At 40.8% G+C, this 25,985-nt stretch overlaps 2 protein-coding genes across 4 annotated transcripts in view; both read right to left on the reverse strand.

The window, feature by feature from the left end:
* LOC102778980 (SHC-transforming protein 1-like) overlaps nt 1-7,860 on the reverse strand; it is a 13,903-nt gene extending 6,043 nt beyond the window's left edge. Inside the window, exons 1-6 of one of the 3 annotated variants that reach the window (XM_087844642.1) lie at nt 7,622-7,860; nt 7,349-7,427; nt 6,708-7,270; nt 3,586-3,656; nt 250-310; nt 32-151 (exon numbers count right to left, since the gene is read on the reverse strand). In XM_087844642.1, the coding sequence (XP_087700768.1) occupies nt 32-151; nt 250-310; nt 3,586-3,656; nt 6,708-7,270; nt 7,349-7,400 (867 nt within the window). In that variant the 5' untranslated portion in view covers nt 7,401-7,427; nt 7,622-7,860. Of the gene's footprint in view, nt 1-31; nt 152-249; nt 311-3,585; nt 3,657-6,707; nt 7,428-7,621 lie in introns of those variants that run through there. The other 2 variants (XM_087844640.1, XM_087844651.1) reach the window with 2 other exon arrangements.
* Nucleotides 7,861-9,439: 1,579 nt separating this feature from the next.
* On the reverse strand, nt 9,440-25,970 carry secisbp2l (SECIS binding protein 2-like). The gene is made up of 18 exons (XM_006793912.3): nt 25,728-25,970; nt 22,730-22,932; nt 21,064-21,391; nt 20,808-20,946; nt 20,024-20,247; nt 19,316-19,340; nt 19,050-19,165; nt 18,620-18,730; nt 18,406-18,516; nt 17,629-17,796; nt 17,321-17,462; nt 16,185-16,360; nt 15,971-16,103; nt 15,701-15,863; nt 14,781-15,001; nt 12,817-12,971; nt 12,460-12,679; nt 9,440-12,003 (listed from the first exon to the last, which is right to left on the reverse strand). The coding sequence occupies exons 1-18, from the start codon at nt 25,746-25,748 to the stop codon at nt 11,408-11,410; spliced, it is 3,252 nt and encodes a 1,083-aa protein (XP_006793975.2). The 5' UTR covers nt 25,749-25,970; the 3' UTR covers nt 9,440-11,407.
* Between the last annotated feature and the right edge of the window lie 15 nt (nt 25,971-25,985).

Here is a 25,985-nt window from a genome sequence, read left to right on the forward strand (position 1 = left end):
TTGATGGGGTTTAACATGCTGAGACTGTCACCTGTAAGGAGGAGGCAGCGATTAGAGTCATACTGTCGGTGGAGACAGTGAGGATGATCCTTCTTCCAGAAAACTGCAGGTTGGTTTGACCCAGAACAGAAGACAGTCCCTTGCAAACAGGCTAATGATGACAAAAAACACTGTTATTCCAGCTGAATGTGCCAGAAAGAGAGAGTGTGTGAATATGAGTGTGTGCCTGTCTGTGTACACAAGCCTTACCCTTTTAGTTTTCACTGCTGTTTTGAGCAATGTCCTCGCACAAAGTCTGCTGATTGCCTCTCTGCACACAAACACATAGACACAGATCAGCATGTACATAAGCACATGCACACACTAGCACAGAGATACCTTTGTATGTGATCTGGTGTGCCCTGCTGACATGTGATGTGCATGTGAGAGGAAGAAAACTACACTACAGAAAGCACATATACATGCACTGCTGGAAGAATGTAACCAAATATACTTACTCAAATACTTTATTACTTTAGTTTTGGAGTACATTTAGTACACACAACCAAACCCCCCCTGCATGTCATTGTGAGTATTTGATTCAAAAGCCAAACATGACTTAGTACTTGGTGGAGAAACCCTTGTTGGCATGCACACTGATAAGACATTTCTTGTAGTTGGTCACTAAGTTTGCACACATGCTCAGCATTTCTCTTCCCCCAATCTCAGCACTTTCTCCCAGTGAATCATCTAAATGTTCACTTAATACGAGCCTGTTCATGTGCCTTGTTGAGCATGTGCTGCAAGACTTCAATCCACTAGGCAGCATATCACAGTGTGTTCCTAACAGTGTTCTTGGTGGCTGCAGTCCCAAGTGTCTTAGGATTATTAACAAGCTCCTCCAGTGTAGTTTTGGGCTGATTTGCCATCTTTCTCAGGATCATCCTCACCCTGTGAGGTAGGATCTTGCATGGAGCTGCAGACCAGGGAAAACTGATGGTCATTTTAAATTTCTTCCATTTCTGAATAATCGCAGCAAGAGTTGTCACCTTCACACTGAGCTTCTTGCTGATGCTCTTGTAGCCCATTCCAGCTTTGTGCTGGTCTAAAATCTTGTCCCTGATGTCCATTGACAGGTATTTGGTCTTGTCCGTAACAAGATGAGATCAGGAGTATCCGTAATTGATTGTAATCTGTGTGTTACATGTGCACACAGCTAATCGTAGGAGCAAGAATTCTGGCTGGGTCATTAAATACTTATCACTCAATTACATGCAAGTCAATTAATAACTTTTTCTGAATTTTTGGTTAATATTCTGTGGTAAACATGTACTTCAACAAAAGAGAGGAACATGGGGTAATGTATATAAGTGAACACAGGTGGACTACATCTTATGCAAAAGCTGCAACCTGAAAGAGATAGGAGACTGCAGGGTGGTGGCAGGGGAGAATGTGCCAGGCAGCATTGGTTAGTAGTCTGAATGATTACTTTGGAAATAAAAAAAAAAAAGTTTGTGAAGACAGAGCCAAGGATTAAATGAGAAAGAAAGAAGGATGTTGAAAGAGTTGGTCGGTTGAGAAGAGGTACCAGATGACTGGAATGGAACAGCTGTAGTACTTTGGGAAAGTCCAAAAAAGGTCTTTGGTGTATTCTCTGCATGGCAGATAGAGGACGAGGAGACCTGGTGGTGGAATGAGGAAGTACAGAAAAATATTCCAAGGAATAGATTAGCAAAGAAAAAGTGGGATATCGGGGGAAATAAGAAAGTGGGCAGGAGCACTGGGAAGAAAGAGGGAAGTAAAAAAAAAGGCAAAGGAAAAGGCTTATACTGAGTTGTATGCAAGATTCAAAAACTTGTATAAATTGGCAGAGGCAGAGAGATGGAGCTGGAAAGGATGTGCAGCAGGTTAGACAGCGAGACAGTGGTGAGGTGTGCAGCTGGAGTGAAAAACGGGTTCAAGGTTGGGATGGGATTACATCAGGGATCAGCTCTGAGACCTGAGGTTGCAGTGATGACGCACAGGTTGACAGATGAGGTCAGGCAGGAGTCTCTGTGGACTATACTGTTTCCAGACAACATTGTGATGTGTACTGAGAGTAGAGGGCAGGTATAGTGGATATACTGGATATTGAAGATAGAGCTGCAGGCAGGAGGAAAAGAGGAAGACTGCAGAGAAGTTTCAGGGATGTAGTGAAGGAGGACATGCAGATTGGTATGACAAAGGAGGATGGAGGGTGAGATAAAGGCAGGTGATCTGCGCTCCATCTTAAATGAGCTTTGGCTCAAAGAAGGTACAGTAGCGGCCTTTATGGATCTTTTTTTTTTTTAAAAACTGCTTTTGTTTGTTTCCTAGTTTGTTTTTAATTGTATGGCATATTTTCAATTTGCATTTGTGGACCAGGACACAAACTGTCTACACTAGCAGTGAGTTTCAGCTGCCCACACATGGATTTCCACTATAAAATCTGTGTATTGTCTATTTTTAATGCAGTGCTGCCTGAGGTCTTGAAGATCACACCCTTTCAATATTGGTTTTTGGCCTTGTCCTTCGCTAATGTCTCTCTGGATTCTTGGAATCTTTTAATGATATGATGAAATCTTCCAATTCTTTGGAATTTTGCATTTAGAAACATTATTAAATTGTTGCGCTGCTTGCCATTGCCCACGTGGTCTTTTACAGTGTTACGAAATCCTCCTCATCTTTATTTTTAAGAAGTCTAACTAGTTGCAAGATGTTGTTTTTGTTAATTTGCTTTTAGCTTCTTACAAATTCAGTTTTCTTGTAACTTATAAGCTCATAATATTTAAATCCTTCTTTTAAGGATAACTTGCAATAATCACTGTAGTGAAGAAAAAATTACAGAAGAAGAACAACAAAAAAAACATAACTAGAATAGCTGATCACAAACTTCCATCTGCTGTGTTAAAGCAGTAACATTTCAAAAATATTCCTGGTATGTTTCTTTTTTTATCAAGTCAGTCCGAGCTGAGATTGTATCTCTGACGCTTGGGTCAGCGAGGGCAAAGGAAAAAAACACCCCCACGCGCACAAATGGAACATCCCACTACCTAGGAAGCAATGCTGATTTCCAGGAAGACCGTTTTTCTTCTTGAAAACACATTGTAAGAATTGGATTGAGGTCTGTCTCCCTCTCTCTCTTTTAATAAGACTGAGGGCTCATTAGGAGGAAATTCATCTAATTGGATTTTCTGCTCCATCATTCAACAGCGCTTCTGTAAACAGAGAGGGCTGTGTTATGGCATCCTGCACTAGGATTTCAATATCAAATGATGAGGAGAAAGCCCCGTTTATGAAATATTATACATTTAATTTGATTTCCCTCTTTGAAACATTTTTGAAATAAGCTACACATGGTTAGCTTGGCAAATATATGTTAAATGAGTTCAGGATAAAGCAATTTTGCTCACTTTTTTTCCTCATCTGTGTGCAAGCGAAACAGCAACTAATCCATATATGGCATTCCCCTGCAGTCAGGATTATGTTGCATGTATTATACGTTCATGTATTATATCATTAGATGTATATATTCGTATTTGTGTTTGTTTGTGTTTGTTAGAAAGGGGTGCAGAGAGGACCTCCTACCGTGTAACTTGCATTCTTGTGTCAAAGTCAAGGGTTCTCATGGACTGGGTCACTTCCACACTACCCATGTACTAGAAAAACACACAGAAAAAAAAACAATGGAAAAATATATTATAATAATAATACTAGTAATAAAAGTCCTGAAAAGTCCTGAGGACTCTGAGGTGGGCACGTTCAACAACAATTAAAATATATTAAAGAAACACAACACTCTTACGGGAGTCTGGTCACTTTTCATGAATTTTCTGTTATTGCATCCTCACTTTTAGTTTTTATGATGGAAGAAAATGATTCTGCAGAAAAGGTGAAAAGTTCATGAGCTGATTTGCGGCAGACAACATACATTTACACATAGCTGTAACGAGTCAAGAGGAATGAAAATAACTGGGCCTTCGAGAAGGTTCTAAAAAGCTGATAGAGAGAGAAAGTGGTTTTATGCATTGTTGTGTTTAAGTCATTTAAGTTCCATCCATGTGCGTTCTTAGAGGTTTGTGGCTGGGAATGGGAATTTTGTTTTAAAAAAACGTGTAATAGAACACGTGAGACAGGATGGAAATGCTAGTTTGAAAACAATCAATAAATTAGATACGCAGAGCAGAAATTTAAAGTTCATATCCAAATGATGTCATTGTTTTCCTGAAATCAGTTTAACTTCTTAAGGAATGTATTCTGAAACACACTGGAGTTGTTGTTTTTGTTTGTCTGTTGGTTATATATATATATATATATATATATATATATATATATATATATATATATATATATATATATATATATATATATATAATTTTATGCTATTAAAATGAAGGTATTTTAGATATTCAAAAGAAAGTACCCCAGGGTTCTTTAAGTGATGCTTAAAGAGATTTCACAGGACACTGAAAAACTAACTCCACCTTAACTGCTTCCACAGCAAATGATCGTCTGGAAGTGTGACAACCTCTAAAAAACCAGACATTTTGGTAGTTTGCTGGTCTGGAGTATTCAGCCATGTTAACACTATGCCACTCCAGGGAGTGGATGTCCCAGCAAACCTAAGAGCTACATCTCAGGTTCTACAGATCTCAGTTAGGATGTGAAATGTTAAAGTTCATGACAGTACAATTAGAAAAGGACTGAACAAGTTTGTTTTGAGTGATTGCCAAGAGAAAGCCTCTTCTCTCTAAAAGTAACATGGCAGCGTGGCTTAGGTTTGCAAAGTTCCATCTGCAAAAACCGCAAGACATTAGGGACAATGGCCAGACAAGTCCAAAGCAGAAATGTGTGGCCATGATGCACAATGATTGTCAAAAATCAAACACAGCATATCAGCAAACACAGCTCATACCTACTGTCAAGCACAGCTGTGGAGGGGTGAAGATTTGGGTTTGTTTTGTAGCCAAAGTACCGGAACAACTTGCAGTCACTGAGTCAACCATAAACTCCACTGTATAGCAACATATTTAGGAGTCAAATATGAGGCCATCTGTGCAACAGCTAAAGTTTGGACAAAATTGGGTGAAGTAACAGAACAACGATCTCAAGGACAGCAGCAAATCTACAACAGAATTGCTGAAAAAGAAAAGACTAAAAGTGCTGCAACAACCCAAAGTCCAGAATGCAACACAACAGAAAATGCTGTATTGGAAACTTAAGAGAGCTGTGCATGAACGAATGCCAACAAACCTCAATGAACTGAAGCAACCTTACAAAGAAGACTGGGTCAAACTCCTTCCACAACAAAGACTGATAACAACCTGAAAGACTGATAAAACCATACAAAACAAAACAAGAAGACCTCTGAAAGCATAAACCTCTGCTAAGGCAGCTCGCTCTCTGTGCAGTATTTACTTTAAAGGGAATACTGTTGTACTTTGTATATATTTATATTTGTTCTTAGTTTAAGAAGTTTGTAGTTTCTTCCATTTTAAAGGGAATTCTTCTTCCTGCACATGCTCGTTGTTGGAGTTTTCTCTGTATTATTGTAGGGTCTTTACCTTACAAATAACATTATAAATAACATTTAAAAATTAAAACTGAATGACAGGCACACAGTCCTTGGCGGAGGTAGTGATTACTTTGAGTTATTACTGCCCAAAACTAACCTTTAAAATCTTTGTAGCAAATTTTGATTGGAATACCCAAGAAATAAGTAAGTCTCAAGCTTACAAAAGCAAAAGCAAGATGGCAGTTTTAAGCAAAGCAAGTGAGCAGAAAGTAAAAGCTGTGACTACATATTAATGTGCAACCTGTCAGTAGATTCTAAGCATGCGACAAGTAGCTAGTGCAATCTTTACAGTCTTACTTTAGCTTATTAGAATGCCAGACAAGAGTTGAGGTAAATGTTCACATGTGTCTGACTGTAACTGAATTTATCAGACTATATAGATGTGAGGAAGACAGAGAAGCAACCAGGCAATATTCAGGCCATGTGCTCAAATACACTATGACGAGTCCCACTTCTACTGGGCAGGAGATTCAGTATCGCAGACCTCATAGGCTGGAGGCAGGATGAGTAAGTCCATTGATAAAAACCAGACTTAAATCAATATATGTATACATGGATGGGTTGAGCGGGCAGAAGAAACATATGTGTGTGCTTGTTTATAGAGGTCAATCAGACAGTCCATTCTCATTTCCACCAGTGGTCAGCTCACAGGCCTGTGTGGACACACCTCTGCCATCGGGACAAGATGGGTTCTGTTCTAGGACAGCATGCAGATACTAGATATATTCACACACATGCATTCACACACATAGCAGGACTGAACTAGAGGGAAGCAGAGAGCTAGGATGAGTCACTACTGCCTACATAGGAGGCTTTAACTGAGGAGGGGAGTGACTGTGTGACGGTGTGCATAGAGCAGAGAGTGTATGCATATGTGTATTTTCTATGTTCACGTGTGTGTATTTATTTTGGCCGTGGCAGCAAGTAAACAGTAATTTAACACTGCTGAAATCTGGCATATCTTTAGGTCATGACGACTTGCATAGTACAGAGAAAAGGAGCTTGCACAGCATTTTGGTAATTTCTACTCACAAAGAATTTTACACACATAAACAAAATTAAGAATATGAATTACTTGGGCAAGTAAAATGTTGGTTTACTCTATCTGATCATGCACATGCGCAGGGTCAGGTACCTTGATGTGATGGTGAACTGCTCTGCTTCCTGTCCCCACCACTGTACGATCACCTTTTGCAGAGGAAATCTTCACACAGCACAGACCACCTCTGTGATGTGAGCAGGGAGGATATCCAGGGGTCCAAGGAAGGCTTGCCATCCGTTGTAGGGTGATAGGTCTTTTTGTGCAGAGCAAAGCAGGGTGAATTAGATTTTGGCCCGTGGATAGGGGAGCGTTGAGGGAAGCGTGAGTGCAAAATCTCTCATTACTTCCTGAACCCCACTCTGTTCTGGACAAGGGTTTGTCAGTAGGGGCACTGATGCTTCTACCTCTGGCTGTGTCTGTCTGTCCTTTTAGGCCTTGCCGGGAAATAGGGCTTTGCAGTCGGATGTTGGCCATGCGGGGGATGAAATCCCTCAGGGTGGATGGTCCGTGGTGTGTAGTTATCCCAAGTCCCAGCTGACTGAATTCAGAGTCTAAGCAAAGGTCCTGCTTCAGGGGCAACATTCCCTGGGGGTTCTCCTCCAGAGATGTTGGAGAATCGTTGCGCAGTCGACTGTATTTAGTACGCTTCAGCATACCTGTAGAAGATGAAAAAGAAACTGTCAGAATCAAATCAGCCGCACTGTGATTTTCATTGTACTGATTAAGCGACCTGCCTGGTAGGAGTCCCGTCTGTGATTTCAACCTGGATAAGGTTTGCTCTCTCATAATCAGGAAACAGAGCAAAGGAGAACGCTGAAATAAATGTAAAATAAAAAAAGAAACTTGAAAATTCAGGTCACCATTAAGGAAGTTTAACTAAAGATTTTGGTAAAAGGAGATGAAGAAATAACATGAGGTTTCAGGACCGTCTGAAAACTATCTTCGTGTCGGGTGCGCTCTGTCGTCAGATCATTTAAAGGGAATCCTGCTGCACAGATTCAACTCACCACTGTAGGACTCTGGGATGTCCTGTTAAGTCTAGAGTCCAGTCTGCTCCACTCTAGTCATGCAGAGTACAGCCCCATCCTACTGACCCGCACACTTTCTCAGTCAGTTGCCAGGCTCCCAGCTTCACCTTCACATCAACTTTCCTCCCCTCTGTCTTTTCTTTCTGAGGCGCAGCAGGATTGTGCAGCGTGTATGAATGAACTTTCTCTTTTTTTTATGAATGAGATCTCGCTCACTTCCTCTGTCTCTCTCATGACGCTGCATGCAGATGAATGTGTGAATGGAGCAGAGGAGAGATTGACAGACGGCCCCCAAAGGCTCTCTTTCTCCTCCCTCACCCATAAACTACCATCCAATCACAGGCAGGCAGGGTGACTCATGCTGTGCACACACACACACACACTCACACTCAGTATTACACTGAAGCAGTGCTCCATTCCTTTCTTCTAACATGACTTCCACCTTAGAGATGTTTTATAAATAAATTATCATTAATTTGGCTTACTTGTCTCTTTGGAAAATAACATTTGATCACTGGTACCGTGACTGACATGATTTACACAATAAAATGTACCCCATAGTGACTGTATTGTTCAAATTAACACACAGGAGGAAGAGGATTTAACTGAAGCATTTGCATTTCCCTTTGATCCCGATCAGAACAATATTCCAGGCGCCATTTAAACAGTGTTTTACATACTGGTATTATTCCTGATTGAAAGATTGTCTTTCAGATTGCAGCGGTGCAGCCATACTCTCAAATTCCACAGTAAAAGCATTTTAAACCATGGAGCTTTACCTTTTTCCATAAAATAATAATTACACAGCACTAGCTATTGTCAAAGAGTATGCAATATTGAAATCTGAGTGATGTCTATGGCAGAGTTTTGTCCCTTCCTAGTGGCTGTTTATTAAAACTACAATCTATGTGATGTTGCTACCACTTTTTTCAGTAATCAGCTCGTCTGTTAACTATAAACTCGGAGCTGCTTTGTTTGGTAGCTCTGTTCAACTGCACATTTACGGCAACCACCACGCTGCAGCAAATCAGTGTAGCTCTAGGGTTTGGAGAGAATGATCTTAAAAAGAGAAAATCAGAATCAGAATCAGAATACTTTATTGTTTCCTAGGGGAAATACCCAGCAAACGGCAGTTCAGTGGGAGAAAATACTTGTTTATGTCAGAAGAGAATGGCCAGACTGCTTTGGGCTGACAAAAATTCAAATTACTACTCATTACAACCAAGGTATGCAGAAGAGCATCTCTGAATGCACAACATATTGAACCCTGAAGCAGCAGAAGAGCACACCACGTGCAGCGTTCGTGAGCTACAGGTTACACAGGCTCACCAAAATTTGACAAGATTGGAAAAATGTTGCCTTCTCTCATGAGTCTCACTTTCTTGCATCAACAGTTCAAGCTGGCGGTGGTGTAATGTTTTGTTTTAGGTGTCATTGAAACACAACAGTCTACTTGAGTGTTTCTGCTAACATGTCCATCCCTTTATGACCACAAGAGCAAAATCACTTTTATTATGAAACTCACAGCGGATTAATTCTGTTGTTCCTTTTCATCTCTTGTGCAGTGTTTTCATTCATTTTAACTTGTTCATCTAATCTAATTTCTAGACTTTTTCATCTTTTATTGGTTTAAAACTTATTGTTTGGTTCTTTTAACCTTGTTATTGTGATCATTTTTCTTTCTTTGTGGGGGATCTTCAGGCTGCATGTGTTTATGAAAGAACACACATTTGGCTCTTTATAAATAAACCCAAATTAGGTCAACAATGGAGAGAAGATGAGGCACCAGTCAGAAGATTTTCTTAAACAACATTTTAATGATGTTAATCATCAGTCCATAGGTTAAGAGTGACAACAGGGTAATGAGAAACAGCCTCTAACAATGCTGTTAATGATGTACAGTCTTAAGGAGACCATCTTAAATATCCATGTAAAGATGAGGAACACGCTGAAAAAAGTACTTCATTGAACCATTTTTTTTTCTTTGTTCACATTAGTTACAAGACCTTTACCAGTACTGTATTTACATAGTGCAAAAAACACATTTGCTGTCAAACAACATACTTTAAACACTTTGATGTGAGTCATACCAAAAAAATGCCTACACGGCGTACCTTGAATCAAACTAGAAATACTTTCAAAATCCCAAGTATGATATTCAGTACACCGTCGCGTCCCATCTCCACATTGCATACAGCCTGACGTACTGCATCACTATCGAGGGGCCAACACCTCTCCATGATTCACGATCGAATACTTTTATCTAATTGGATTCCAACTATTACAATGTTTAACCCACCAAATGGCTTGAAGAACAGGATGATTGTATTTTTTAATACAATGCAAAATCAAAATCTCCTTTGTACAATTATATTTACAAAGGTATGTGCATGACTTGGTGATGACTTATTTAACTAGCGGTAGTGGAGCACTGTGGATTTTAGTTTTAATCAAATGTTGGTTGAGGGGGGGCACAGACAAATTTCTTTAGTTCACACGTTTGTCTCCCAGCATCCAGTTTCCCAATTATTTCATGAAGCTGTAAACTACACACACAGGCTCAGTGCTTTACTATTGAGAAAGTAACAACCAAGTTGTGTCTCTCATAATTTACTAGGGAAAATGTACTTTCGGGATTGATTAAAGATCTCAGTGTTGATGATAATGATGCTAGGAACCTTGGTAAGAGACGGCTTGAGAGCCCCGCCATCAGAAAACACGAGTGAGTAAAAAAAAAAAAAAAACAGGAGCATTTTTCTTTGTTTTGTTTTTTTTATGAAGCATGGACAGCATCTAGGAACTAGGACTCCATTCAGAGGAAAACAAACCCAAAATAATTTGACAATAGGCAAGATCAATATGACAAAACATTACATATTGTAGTAGAACCACCTAGACAAGGTTATATTCACAAAGCTTGATTTGCTTCTTAGAAGTTAAGTAATTGAAATCATCTGAATACAGAATGAGACACTTATTTATTTAAACATTAAAAAACACAGACAACTGATGCGCGGGAGTGGTTTTGGTACAAAGACAGAACCCCTGACACTGTAATATTCGGTGATGAAAGCTAATTGCCAACTAAGCAGTTATAAAGAAACGCCCTCTCTCTCTCTTTTCCTCCTGGAGCAGCGAGGTGAAATTAAACACACACATTATTTACATAGCTAAAGCCAAAGGACAGAGCAAAATAAATGCAAACTGTGCCTCCAAAGCGCACACACAAACACACAAATACTTGCAGAGCTGAAAACCCTCCGAGCTCTGAATAAAGTTAAGATGTGAGTTGAAAGGTTCCAACCTTCCTCCTCTGTGAGCTGCAGACACCAGCTCAACGTCATTGAGCGCTCATCGCTCGCTCCCACAAATGTTCCTGACTCTGAAAGAGTTCAGCTGTGGAGGAGGGAACGCTCCACCCTATATTCAAGTGTTGCAGGTTATGGAGCCAAAAAAAAATGAAAAGAAAAATAAAGAGGGCATCCTTTTAAAATCATCAGATGAGTTTTGGTGTGAATCTATAACCCTCAGACTTTGTTAGCTGTTTGGTCTGTGACTCTGTGTGGCTTTACGTTGGTCAGTTTCTCTGCAATGTGTTCGCGTGTGTGTGTTCGCATGTGTGTGTGTGAGTGAGAGAGCATTGGTCAGCTGGGTGGATACCTGAGATTATGACTTGTGTCAGGGGCTAGACACAAAGGAGGAGGGCTGCTGGTTGCTGTGAAGAGGGATGTGTGAGAGGGAGGGAATGTACGTGTGTAAGTGATTTCAACCAGTGGGCTTTTTAGCCTCCGCTTGTTCTTTGCCTTCCATCTTTGTCTTTGTGATCTCTGCTGAATCAAGGTCCTCATCATCCTCACTCTGTACCCTCTCCTCTCCATCCTCTTCCTCCTCCTCTTCAGTACTTTCTTGGCTCTTTCCCAGCTGGAGGTTTTCCAGGGTCTTGGACACCCAGGATTCAATGCGGCTGCTCAGAGTGGGCACTTCTACAGAAATGGGTTCAGGAGTGTAGTCCTCCTCCTCCTCCTCCTCTTCCTCAGCCTCCTCCAACATCCCAGGAACCAGGGTGGAAGTGGTGGAAGTGATGGATGAGTTCAGCGGCCCCCTGCAGCTTCCATCCAACGAGCCTGTCTCTGTGCTCTGCTGAGAGGCCAGCTCCAGCCTGTCGTCAGCTCGGACCTCATCTCTCTCTGGAGCCGGAGCCTTGGGCTGGGGAACGGTAGCGCCAACAGGGGCAGTGTTGTTGGTAACTGGTGGAGCCTGACTGTCTCTCTGGGTGCCTGTTAAGGGTGAAGGGCGAGTCAGCTCGCTGTCTACAGGCTCTGGGGCATCAGAAGTCTCCATCATGCTCCTCCAATTGGTCTCTGAAGGAAAAATACAACCACATGGTCCATTTTCTCAGATCACCAACATTACAGGTGAGGAAAGTAACTCAACAAACTACACACTACACAATATCTTAAAAACATTACACCAGTAGTCCCCAACCTTTCACATGTTTGAGTTGTTAATACTTCCAAATAGAACTATCTGAATTTAATTCAGGAAAAAAGTCTAAATTAATGAAAAGTCGAAGAAAACAACCATATTTCTCTAAACCTTAGTGTTGCCTACCTTGGTTCCCCATTAATCATCTCACCATCCCCAGGATTTATCCACAGAAAATTCTGTTCGACCTTTAAACCTAGGTTTGTAACAACTAGTATACTGTACATTTAGATAAACCGAACTCTACTCCAACCAGCTACTACTGCCAAAGAGGTTCTTTGATAACACTGATAACATAAAACAAATAGTAAAGAAACAGAAACAGGGCTTACCATATTCCTTTTCATTAACCTCTGAGATGGGCTCAGAGAAGATGGAGCAAAAGGAGATGGCTGAAGCAGCAGAGTGGTTGCGGGAATGCCCCATGTGATGAGGGACCTTCTTGTCATTCTTCAGAGCCTCCTCAGCCTGCTCCTGCTCCAGAGCGGACACCATGTCCTTGTAGGCCTTCCTAGCCTCTTCGGTTAAAGAAACTAAATGGTTGAAGAGTCCCTGAGAAAGGCATTTAAAAAAAACAACAAACAAACAAACAAACAAACAAACAAACAAAAAGATACAGAGAGCTCATCATCATCACCAACTTGGGCAGATTATGTGGATAAAGGTTTAAAATGGCATGAGTGTCCTACCTCAGCTCCAGAATAGTTGAAAATGCCCACAACACTAACGGGCACCAGCTTGTTGACACAGCGTCCGAGAGCTTTTCTGCCCAAGGCGAACACAAACGGGATCTCCTGCTCCCTGGCCATCGCAATTACATTGTATAAAGCTTCATCCAAACCACCTGCAGCACAGAAAAACAATCAGTGACTCAAATGTATCACACTTAGGAAGAAGAGAAAACTAAACAAAACAACACACACACACACACACACACACACACACACAGTAGAAACATTACATTTGGAGCTCCCACAGTGACATGAGTGACGATCACGGGTTAATACACCGTGGTAAAATAAATAAAATATGCACACAGTACAATGCATGGATTTTTAAATATAAATGTATTTTGCCAGAAACACCAGAATCTTTAAAGCTCACAAAACAATTTCAACAACCGCCAGATAGCTAAAACGGCAAACAATTAAAGAGCAGGTAAACAGACTCCGCGCAAAAACGTAAACACAAAGCGCAGATTCCCCCGGTCACACAACGGCACATACGCGGACATGCCGTCGGGTGGTGAAAGCCGATATCTCACAGATTCCCAAACTGCATGTTTTGTTACTCTCTGACCAAAATTCACTGAACCAGCAGCAGAAGAAAACCAAAACTACGCGTCATGTTTGAAAAACATTGTCGTGTATTCCCTCTTACTTTTGCCATTTTACTTCCACCATGATAACAATCACACTTCCTCCTCTCTCTCACATTACTTCAAGACCAGATTCCCATCAAAGATCTGTTTGCTTTTTATGGTCAAGTCTACTGTTGTGTTCAGTGTTGTTGTTTTTTATTTTTTTCTCCCCGACAAGAAAGCCTAATTTCTGCTGTTCAGTACTGAAGAAATGTAAACTTTTACAAATTATGCCAAATCACAAAACACTTTGCTGTGTCTCTAATAAAACCTCTAACTTTGCTCTGCTTCACTTCACTTCCTTCCGTTTTTGATCTACTGCAGAATATTTTCAAGGTGCTTATCTGCTATAAAAAGCCTGGCCAGGAAAATCTCCTTCATATTTTTTGGTTTTATCCTCAATTACTCTGACATAAAGGCATCTGCTGTGACGCTTGCACCTCTGATTAAGTCTAACAAGTGTCAGCTCTGCTTTTGTACATACAAACTCGGTGTAAATGATCTAATTGCAAAGAAATAGTCAAATAATTTGGAATTAAATATTTTTAATTTACAAGGTTTAGATAGTACAAGTCCAAGACAAATGCTCATAATTCTGATTTTTCTGACTGTCCGAGTCAAAATCGAACAGAATCAAATGAAATCGTGACCTTGTGAATCAGAATTGAATTAGTTGTAGAAATCAGTGATGATAACCTGCCCTAATTAGATCTCAAAAAATATAATGAATCTAAAGCAGATAAACTGGCTTTCATATAATAATAACTGCAGAGCTTGCCCAGTATGGCCAGCAGGAAATGACATATCTTCTGGCCATGCATTACTAACATGTGGCTATGTGCATTTGATCTTATGGTCACACATTACTACATTACTTGTCGTAATGGAATAGTACCTCTAATATCTTGTGGCAACAAAATAACCACATTGGCCTAGCAAACACAGGTACTGCATTCCTCGTCTTAAATCCATTTTTGGTTGAGCTTCGTCATTTCTCAGTTAGTGTGTGAGCTGTTTAGTGCTAAATAAGTAGTATAGTTTTTATATAGCTCTATTAGGCCACAAACAGTGAATTAAAACAGGCTGGAGAGCTAAAATATGACAACTGCTGTAATGGTCCTTAAAAACAGACATTTCTCTGTTAGCTGCAACATGTGACTGATTTCCAATTGCAACATAAATATATTAACAAATAATCATATGAACTCAAACCTATTGGCAGCTCAGCTGGTCAGACCTTAGACAATATGACCTAATATGGCTTGATGCTGGAAGTAGTACTGCAATAATCACCTTTGGCCTGAATCTTCTCACAGTTGGGAGAGATGATGACACACTTAATCTTATGAAGCTTCATGTGCTTGGTGACCTCTCTGAGACCCATGACCAGACGACGCTTGGATTTAGCCTTGGTCGGATCCTTCTGGTAGACTCGCTCCTGGAAGCGAACCAGTTCCTGTAGCAGCAAAGTCACGCTCTCGTCGATCTCCTTGCTCAGCACTTGGTTACAGTACCTGCAGAAGAGGGAGGGAGAAAGAAAGAAAATGACAATAAAATGCTAAACATTCTTTTAATTGTAACAGTTAATTGAAGAGTGTCTTATGGCTAACAAAAAAGGACTAGGAGATATCTACTTGGGACTGACTTATGTCCTACAAGGCTTTAAATGACTTTAAAAGTTTATGCAGCTCTTCATGACAGCTTTGTTTGCCTCTTTGTTCATGATGCTTATGCTACTATACTTTGCTACTGGAAGTTCTACTGGTGTGGTCTGAGGAACAAGTGTCCTGGGGGTCATAGCTGAGAGGAGGAGCGTGGCTACAGAGGCCTTTTGAAGACTTAAAAGCTAAATCTGTTCTAGACGAGTGGGTTGGCACAATAGGCCCACATCAGGGGCCAGAGAGGGACAATGCTGTATTTGTGACCGCTGGCATACATTTTTGCCGAGAGAGGACAATGCGCTCGGCATCTGTGCCATACTCTACAATTCTTTATTGTACAGATCCGCCCTTAAAAACACCCAATAACATTCAGAGTATGCGTCTTACAAGCCGAGGCTCTGTGACTTTTGAGTGGGGCAAGTATTTGCTTTACTAACCAGTTTTGTTACCACACTGGGTTTTTGCAGACATTCCAGGCATTTCTTACTAAAGGTCTGCCCCATTCGATAGTCACAGTTTTTCAGTTCACGCGGGGTAATAGTGAGCACTTACTCTCTGAAACGTCGGCTGTGGATCTTTGTGATGGCATTTGAAGCCATGGGACTTCCGATACCCGAGCTGGCAGGAGAACCTTGGGACACTGGGGTGATGCTGTAAGGAGAGTTCTGACTGGCTGGGGAAAGGGATGTATCACTGGGCACACTCAGACCATTTTCTGGATCACAAAAAACAGAACACAAATAAGAATGAGGAACTTTATAACGGATTAAAAAAGAAAAGCGTGGGTACTGAATTACTTCACTTCTTGGTAATGACACTGACCTTCCTGAGAAGCAGGCTCTTGCGTAAGATCATCAGTAAAATGTAGACACTCATCCCCATGTTCGTCATGACTTGATGACTCTTGTTCTGCACATGGCTTCCCTTTCTTCCCCTCACGTTCCTTCAAAATAATCTACATAAACAAAGAGAAAAAATAATGTCTAACACAAAGGTACTTAAAGAGAACTTTAATATACTTTCTTAAATTATTAACCTTCTTGAGGGCTGTTGGTCGTTTGACTTTGGGGATCTCTCTCTCCTTCCCTCTCTTTATACGAGGCGCAGTGGAGTCCAAGGCATTATGCGGGGTCGAGTGCGACTGCTGATGACCCCTCAACATAGACGGCACAGTGGTAAAGCCTGAGCTGTGGAAGGGAGTAGTCGTTCCAACTGCAGACAAAGAGAATGAAATCTAAGTATATGTAGATGTGTGTGAACATAGGGGTCGTGATGTTTGGTTCAAGGCTGCATGACAAATCAAATTTTTATCTTGATCACGATTTTTGCTTCCTGCAATTACATGAACATGAGCAGGTGGGCAACATTTAAATTCCATGTTCTGTCAATTAAAAAAAAAAGCAAAGCAAATTAAGTGCTGCCTAACTTCGACCACATGCCAATCACAGCTGCTCCCCACTGTGTGCAGCTTGAAGTTTCCTGCACTTTATGCACAGCAGAAGGCAAAGAGCTTGTAACTCAAAGCAGCCAGTTGCTACATAGTTGTTAAATGCAGTACTTCAGATTTATCCTGCAAACTGCCTGAAAACACACGACAAACTGCAGTAGAATTAATGCCAAAGATCCATGTCCACTAAGAACGGTAACAAATGCTTTAGGAAAGACGTTTCCTCTCGTGCTGTATGCAAAACATCACAGGATATAAAAGGGATCTCATAGCTGTTGAATGCTTTGCTGTGTATGTTCACATCCATCATGTGGGTATAATTAATGGAATGAAAGAGTTCATCTTACTTTCCTGCTAAGATTCATTTAGAAAGATCAACAGGAATACACTGTAATAGTGAAAGCAGTGTCCTGACTTCATTCTGAAGGGTTTTTTTCTTCTTCTAAGAGATGCTCTTGAACAAAATAATCATAAATATAATTTAGGCCATAATTGTGCAGCCCTGGTTTGTCTGGACACAGAGATAGCAGTCAGTTACAGTTACCAAGCCAGCAACACAAATTTTGCAGCATTAGGCAACAATCACTACAAATCTACAGAGCACAACCTACTACAAGCCTCAAAGTAAAGAGCTTACTTTTGATAGATTTAGCTTAAATCCTTATTTCCAATTTGTATTGTAGGTTTTAAGCCACTTTTTAACATATGATTAACTTTCCCGATACCTGTAAAAGACAGTGGCTTGGTATTGGTGAGTTGCCTGGCTTTCATAGCCTGCTGTTGTTTCTCCAAAGCTGCCAGCATGTCTCCCAGGTCAAGCTCCACAGAGGTTTTGCTCTTTTTCCCTGCTGCTTTGATAAAAGCTTCCTGTCAGATGACAAGAGAAAAAAAAAGTACATAGAGTTTTTAAAAGGTTAATTACAACTGAAGAATACCAGGTTTGTGTGCTAAAAATAATAATATAATATTTTAAGGCCATGAAGTGGTGAGTTCCAGCCTCTTCCAGCCCAGGGAGCATAAGCAGAGTTCATACCTGTAGTTTCTTCTGCTCCATGCTGATTTCAGAATATTCCTGTGCAGTGGCCAAGGCAGCAGCAAGAGCCTTTTTCCTCTGGCTTTTGGCCCTCTTAGGAACAGAAGTGGTGATGGGGATGGGTGTCTGTACAATGTTGATAGGGGAGTTTTCTGGCAGATTTTCCAGCTATTATGAAAGAAGATGCACACATTAGCAAAGATTTCCCAATACAATATTTGGTGATTTGGCTGCATTGATACACAACCAGCAGGGGACAACAACAACAAAATATCCAGCTGTCAGAAAACGTTTTTCCCCACCCTGTGTGTGATTTGGTACATCTTAACTGTACTCTCAATTTTTCCCCCAATCATTTACAACTTCAATTATCAACTACATTTACACACTGAAAGACATAATGGTGTCACAACTGAGTGATGAGGAGTAGGAGGACACACCCCAAATGTTTGTACTTATTTAAGGACGTGATGTGCACTGACACTAGTTAGATCAAGAAATCTTGCTGGACACTTTCCTATATACACAAAGTATGAAGTAATAGTTATCCATCTATATCAAAAAGTTCGCATTTCCTATTTTTTTTTAATAAAAAATAAAATAAATTGCTTTATTTAAATCACATTTAACTATTAATGTAGACAAAGTAGAATGGCAAATCTGTTCATGTTTTATGTCAGGGATTGTATCACTGCCTGATACAAGAAGGACACATACACAGCCCTTATATTCAAATGATGGCACAGAGAACTGTGTTCAAAAGGGGTTTTGCCTTACCAGGTTTTTGGGCAGCTTAGGTTGCGTATGTGTCTGAGCTGGAGTTGATTCTGGTTTGTTGCTGCGCTGAGCGCCCCCACCAGAAGCAAGATCTGGAAACTCATCTTCATCCTAGCAAATCCACAGAAATCCATTTGGCACAAAATTCAAATTCTCTAAAAAAAGGCATGTCATGGTAACAGTACTGAGATATTCACAGATAACACTCGCTCACCTCAAAGTAGAGGGGCTCTGGAGTGAGGTCTGTGCCTGTGACTGCTACTGGCGGATGTCTTTGTTCCGACTGGTTGAGTGGCATACGCCCTTGACACCCACTGTGGTAATCCTGAAAGGCAGAAACAGAGAGTGAACACACCAGTCAGACAGGGTACCACTGGTATTCAACAAGTTTCTCAACCCCGGTCTATTTGTGTAGCTAGTATCAAAGGAGGGGAACTTGTTGGGAAAGGAGGCCAGAGCAAAAATAGCAAAATAAACTAATTCACGCATATAGCTGACTCAGTATTTCAAGGCATCTAAAAATGGCAACACCAAAAAAAAAAGAATGCTAATGATTTATGTAATTTTGAAACATGACAATTATTTCTCTTTAAAGTACGTTATGCTGAACAAGTCTGTCTCTGCTCCACTGGGATCTATTTTACCTGTGAGAAGTTTCTCTGCTCGGGATTCTTCCTCTGATCTGCTCTGTGAAACTGACCGTTTCTGTCCACCCAGGACTTTGAGGTAGCCTGAGATGCTACATTTACCCAGGTACCTGCTAGTAAATATAAAGGTGGGGAAAAAGTATTTCTCATGCAAAAGGAGCACCTCCATCCTTTTTAATACAATAACTACAGGATACGTAATAAATATCAGTATAAAACACAAAGTGAAAGTGAGCTCAGTAATTATCTTAGGCCAAACTTACCAGTCATTACACCAGCCTCTACTCCCTATAACACACACAGACAAAAGAAAAAAAAAGCTGAGCCATTTGTGTGTTTCACTACGTGGGCAAATTAATTTAAAGACTTTAGTACAGCTCCCTCATTGGTGTTAGCTCTGCTATATACTTAAATTGGCTCTATTATAACTATAATAGCGAACATGAAAAAGAAACAATGGACTAAAAGAGAAATTTGGAAATGTGGCACTTTATACTACATTATACTTTTTCCAAGTATAGCAAAAACAAATCCTCCGATTCAAAGTACCCTCAGCACCTTTACTATAAAATTGTAAATTAATTTCAGCTACATCTGATGACAAATGCACATGCTACCTTCATAAAATCAGAAACTTACTACATTCATATCTGTCACTTTCGCTTGTTAGTCCTTAGGCTTATGCAGCTTCTAGGCTGTGTGTTGCTCTAAAGCAATCATTTAAGTTCCACTCTAAGTACACATCAGAACATATTTTGCCACATATCACATTACTAAAGCTAGTGACACTGTAACTGACCTTTCGGTGTGACTTTAAAAATATTCAACTTCCTCTTCCCATCTTATATCTGTACAGCTTTGTTTATTTTATCCTTCACATGATTAGAGTTAAAAATATCCTTTGCTGATAAAATATATATTTCAAAGGTAAGTGTATTGGTTTTGGAGGACTTTGTCAGTAAGCAACATACCATGGGTGCTGCTGTGTTCTCTGCTGTTCTTTGCATCACCCCGGTTCCCTGGTTATGTTTGGGGCTACAGTAGCCGCTATCACTGTCTATATCGGCTTCACTTGCACCAGTCTCGTTGTAGCTTTCAGCTGGATGGGAAGCCCGTCTTCTCTTTGTTCGGTTTTTCCACAGCAGAGGACTTACTCGCTCGGCAGCACAACGCCCTGATACCTCACCTGGGAAATCTGAGGACAAGGTAGAGGAAACTTAGACCGTTAAATGTAATAAAACTTCAGTCAACTTTACTCCGACCATCAATGTGACATTTTATTATTATATGGTTATAAAATCCCAGCTGTGGAGTCAAACTATTTAAACAGGCTTGTTAGCTCACTCAAGCAAAAGAAATATTGCTGACATACTTGTCTTCGAAAGGTTAACTTCTCTAACTAGAAAATCAGCATTCCACTTTTTTGTTTTTTATTTTTTTTAGAAGCACAAACATCACCAACATGTAAGCTCTTACTGGTATTGTGTCCTACTTCCTCGCTGACAGGAAAGAGTCTTGTTGTTACGTAAAGCAATTAACTCTAACAAAGTCTGGAATGTGTTCAACTTCAGTTTCCTTCAAGTGATAGGAAAAAAAGGAACATGACTGACCTTAGTCATATTTGAACTCAGATTATTCAGTCTTCAGACTTAAAAGTCTTTCTTATTTGACACTGTTTATTGTTACATAAATCCTGCATACAGCCTGAGTGCTAGGAATTAAACATATCTTTAATTATAGCCACAGTATTCGTACCGGTCTGCTGTGCTGCATCCACCAACATTACGGTTTTAGTCCTGCCATCCGGCCCTAAGGTGCACACCTCCTTCTGTACAGCTACACTCCTGGTTGGAGGCCGACGACCTCTTGTAGGCTGGCACACACCCAAATGTTGCTGTAGAACAAAGAAAGGGCATTCTCACAAAGTTGATAGAGATAAATGGGGCAAACGTTTTAGTGTGAAATAACATCAGTAGAACAAAATCCAAATAAAGCTGTTGATCTTCTGCACCTTTGGGAGAACATTAGACCGGACCATGCCTCTCCCCCGCTGACTGGTCATTCCATATGCTGGCCCCAGTGCCATGGGTCTTTCACTGACATCTGCAGACACAGGACTGACCACTCCAGCTTGTACTGGACCTGGATAGGTGCCAGGGAAGGGCTGGTAGAAGCCCATCACAGGCGGGCATGGCGCAGGCATGATTTGGTAGTAAGCGTAGTCATTAGAGACAGGCGGCTGGGGAGAAGACAAGATTGGGTAGGCCAGGTATGGACCACCAGGGGTAGGATTAGGCTGCTGCCAGCGCAGCTCTCCTCCATTATACATGGGATGTTGCCTGTGGAGCAGCAGAAAAATGACATGTTGGATTATTACCACTATTACACCCTTTCAACTAAACGCAACCATGAAAATCAAGCATGTCTTCTCCACCACGGGGTTTTTGTGGAAAGCTGTCTAAAACCAGCTCAAAATTTTCTGTAACAACTTAAACAGAACAATACTCCCTTCCCAGAGCACACTAAACAACAACATACAGTACGCCACAGAACGCTGCATGAGCTAGATGTCATCTTAACACAGGTCAACTAACAGCCAAGTAGGTATATGGTATATGAAAGAGAAATAAATACTCTGCATAACTCTTTCTGGCATTCATCACTGCATTGTGTACACTGCACTGGGGATGCACCAATCCTGGAATTCTGGCCTGATGTTTTAAGAGTCTTCACCTCTTCAAACCATCTTTGAAAGTTCAACTACTGCGAGGCTGATGTGACACAATTAAATATTGCCCACTGACACTGGTAAATGCTGTTCCCTTTTACCGATAATACTAACAGTCAGTTAGCTAAATATTGGCAAATACTGAAATTTGTTTTTTAGATACCAATGCATCTCTACTTTGTGGACTTTGTTTCCAGTGTTTAAAATGTGTCTTCGTTTTTTTTTTTTTAAAAACATGTAGCACAGCTGATTAATATGTCCTCTACAAAATAAGAGGGCTATAATGGAAAGGTTATCATATGTAATGCTGGTTTGTAAGAGGGTACATGCACAAAATACACAAATGGTGATAACAATCCAGTTGACATTTTCACAGCCAGCCTGCTATAGTGGGCATTTCCTTGCATTCAAATTGTAGGGAAGGAAACAAAAGAACGGATGTTCGCAGGATATAACAGATCACTCAGGACAAAGAAAGAGGGACTGGAAACACAGATTACCCCTCGATATAAACTCTCTAAAGCTATGGAGGTTTCCATTCATAATTAAACAGTCTTACAGTACAGAGCAATGTAATGGTTCAGAATCAGCGCATTGTTTCAAGGATCTGATCAGCATCTTGTTTTGTGAAGCACAACATTGGGAATGAAATGTGTGTTTTTTTCAATGACTTTAGTGACAAAGAATAAATGAGTTACTCCAAAAATAGAAGTAGTGGTGAACAGTTTAGAAGAGAGCAGATTGTTCTTATGCAGTTCAAAAGTCACCAGACTTCCCACAATGCTACGGGGGGGGGACGATATTTCAACACTAGCAACACTGGAAAAATCCATAATTATCCTGAACTAGAACCACCAGTCCCATCAGCTCAGAGACAAGAGTTGGGGTTTCAGCCTTAAAGGTTTCAACCATTCCCAAATGTCCCCTCATTTTGGGAGAGTGACACTACCTGTTGGGTTGGTTCTCCTGGACGAAAGGGTAGCAGGTGATGAGGTAGCTTGGAATGGGAGTACTTTCCACCCCTCCACTGCCTCCTATGCCTCCGCCCCCTCCTCCACCTGCCTCGCCAGAAAGACTCATGCTGACTAGTGATCCGTCAAGACCTTTCTTCTGTGGGATGAACGGTTCCACTTCAGGTGAAAGCTTCACATTCTGCACAGAGATGAATGAAGAAAGATTAATGACAGATGCTGAGCAAAGGCAGACAATATTTGGCTCCATGAGAAGACGGAAACATATCTCTACCTAAGATCTATTTGTCAAATTCTAACCAGTCACTGAGCCAGCTGATCACATTTTTCACACATGTAACTAAAGAGAGCAACGAATAACATTATTGTACTGTTATTGCAACCCCACACCTACTTGAGATAGCTGTAGAATGAAGCAACAGGCCATAACAATATAATCATGAAAACCCTTCTATGTTCTCTGCTCGGGCAGGTTTGTGATGATTGATAAGCTATCGCTCTCATGTTAAAAAAACATTCTAGCTAATGGAAACACTTTACAACTGTAATTCTAAAAACACTGCAAAACAACACTGACAGAGGACAATTTATACCCAGGAACATTAATACTATAGCAGCAAACATCCAAAAGAGACAAAGTGCAATTCACTGACTACCAGCTGACTGACCAGTGTTATGTGTTTTGTAGTAATCATAAACTATGCCACACATTTCCTCATACAGTTCTTGTTGGTTTACAGTCTTAAAGAGCTAAAAAACAAAACAAACAAACAAAAAACAAACAAACAGGAGGGCCTTAACACAAGGACATAAAACTTCATTGAGATCAAATATGACTTAACACCCAACTGGAAGGGAGACATACACAGAACACTTGCCGTTTATATGGTCGACTGAAGCCAAGAGGAGTTTGGAATATTTTTATGACACATTTATGTCATTTATAATGGGTGTTACCTAACTAGCAATGTCTATTCATTTTTATTTTTAGGGCAATAGCGGTCATACATTCAAAGCTAAAGACGCTTTACAGCTTATTACATGCTCCTTAAATGCTTGTCTGACGAAATACACAAACAAGAGGTCCTGGTGAAAAATAAGCAAAACACTAAATAATAAGAAATAAATTTGATTAATATTAACAAAATGCATAATATTAAGTAAAGCACTACGGACCAAATATAACTTCCCCTCTTGTGCGTCATTAGTTTTTCCTTTATTGTTTACAAGAGCCGGACACACCTCTGAGACCTTGGTCTAAGTTGCCATTTTGCAAAAGATGAAGAGAGGTGACAGGGTTCACAGTACAAAGATGGCCCCTCACTTCTGTGAAACTGTGGTCGGGATGCATGAATGGAGTATCAGTGCAGCCAGGGGATGTCACAGACAGCTATTGTCTCCCACTGCTATTGTCTGTGGGTAGTTCCCACCTTTTCTTATGTAACCTATGGAGCTCATTAAATCTAAAGAGAGTTATGGTAAATGGAGCCTGCTCTGCCAGTTTGGTGACGATCACACAGCCATAAGTGAAAGATTCTGAAACTCACAGACCCCCAGAGAACGGCAGCAATGTCCATGACCAGAATGATACTTCCACCAGAGTTCAGAACTACAGCAGTAGGTCTAAATGTATGCGATTGCATACTATGGCTGACAGGATGATGTTACAGGATTAAGTTTGAGAGGATAAAGTAGGGACAGTACGACAGGATAAGCTAATTATCAGCCAAGCCACAATATGGAGGCCTTGTGTGCACTCAGGGTGAATCTTGCATTTTGAACAGTAATAGAGAATCCAGCTAACGATGTGAAGGAAGACATAGCTGGTCAGAATTCATAGCTTGATTTAACCTCGTATTTGAGATGGCTAATGCGTCAGCTGTGATTGAAAAAAGGGCAATGAGGTCAGACCCAGATGTGCATCCCTTGGGGATGATGGACTGGGGGCTACTGATCTCACAAGCCTTTGTTTGTGCAAGCATTTATTCTCACACCAGCTGCTGTCAAACACTGGCAAACAGCATGCGATTGTGTGCTGAAACCAGGGTGGACAGCGAGAATGTTACACATAAATAAGGAGAGCAACATCATCAGCATTGTCACGTGTATTTTCTTAGAAAAAAGGATCGCATTTGACCTGTCTCATCCAGAAAAATCACCAGGAGGGAGCGATTTTGATGCCAGGTTATTTTGAGAGACTGGCAACAAAAGCCTCCGAACAGAAAAGTCAACTTTCTGCATAGCTAACAGCGTCAGAGGAATGACAGACATGCAGAAGAACCAGACATTCCTCTGCTGACGATCCATGAAACCTCTCCGCCTCCCCGATGACAACAGCACTCATGCAAACATACCCACCTGACTGAAACCTTTTTCTGAAGTCTCGAAGAAATTACGATCACAATTACACAGTCAATTTAAAAAAAAAAGTACTGCTACCGCCCACCTATCGCCTAACGCTCAGACTAAAATGACAAGCACCCTCAAAGAACAGCAAAGGTGTTAGCTTTAGTTAGCAAGCCGTGCTAACATTTAAGCAAGTCTGTCCATAACCACAGGAGTACTGCCACAGATATATTCCCAAGACAAAAAAATGACCAGAAACAAAAATGCTGGAACAATAGAGAACAAACACACCGTGTGCTACCTTTTTTTAAAAATCGCCCTTAACGCTTTAAATGCCGTTAGCCGTTTTACTATTAGCTTCCTAGCCAAATAAGAGGAGTGCTTTTATTGCTGTCGCTGGACAAAACACCGAAGCTCATTGTAGCGTTAGTACGAATAATGACACCAAAAAGCTCATTTACACAACGAAGCCATTTGAATTACACTATCGCTTTAAGAGCAATGCAAAAATGATCCGAATTTTTGGGGCCTCGATATTATAAACTAACGTTATTTATCAATTTCTAAAGGCTACAGCGTTAGCAACACTCCAAAAAAAAAAAAAACACACCAATTTGAAATAAACTGTACCTTGTTGTCACTCGCGTCCATGTCAGTCACCGACGCCGCGCCAGACCGTCATCGACCACAGTGTGGACGTCAGGATTGAAGTATTTTTAATTTCTTCATTGTAAATATTAATAACCAACAGTCACTCACACCCAGTTTCTAAGCAGACTCCCACCGTTAACTGTTGCTGCTGCGTCAGCTAGCTGGGCTCTCAGCAGAGTAGCTGGTGTCGAGGAGCGGACTGCTGTCAGGGGGAAAATGGGTGTCACCTGGAACGGA

The sequence above is a fragment of the Neolamprologus brichardi genome, chromosome 1, assembly GCF_056152115.1.
Source record: "Neolamprologus brichardi isolate AB-2024 chromosome 1, ASM5615211v1, whole genome shotgun sequence".
Taxonomy (NCBI): Eukaryota; Metazoa; Chordata; class Actinopteri; order Cichliformes; family Cichlidae; genus Neolamprologus; species Neolamprologus brichardi.

Bases quoted from the DNA above. Each gene is read 5' to 3' on its own strand.
- secisbp2l (XM_006793912.3), bottom strand. From the start codon at position 25,748: ATGGACGCGAGTGACAACAAG. The intron at 20,947-21,063 runs GTGCAGAAGATC...TTTGTTCTACAG, and splicing joins GGTCTAATGTTCTCCCAAAG to CAACATTTGGGTGTGTGCCA. The intron at 16,361-17,320 runs GTATCGGGAAAG...CTTTGTCTGCAG, and splicing joins CAAGCCACTGTCTTTTACAG to TTGGAACGACTACTCCCTTC.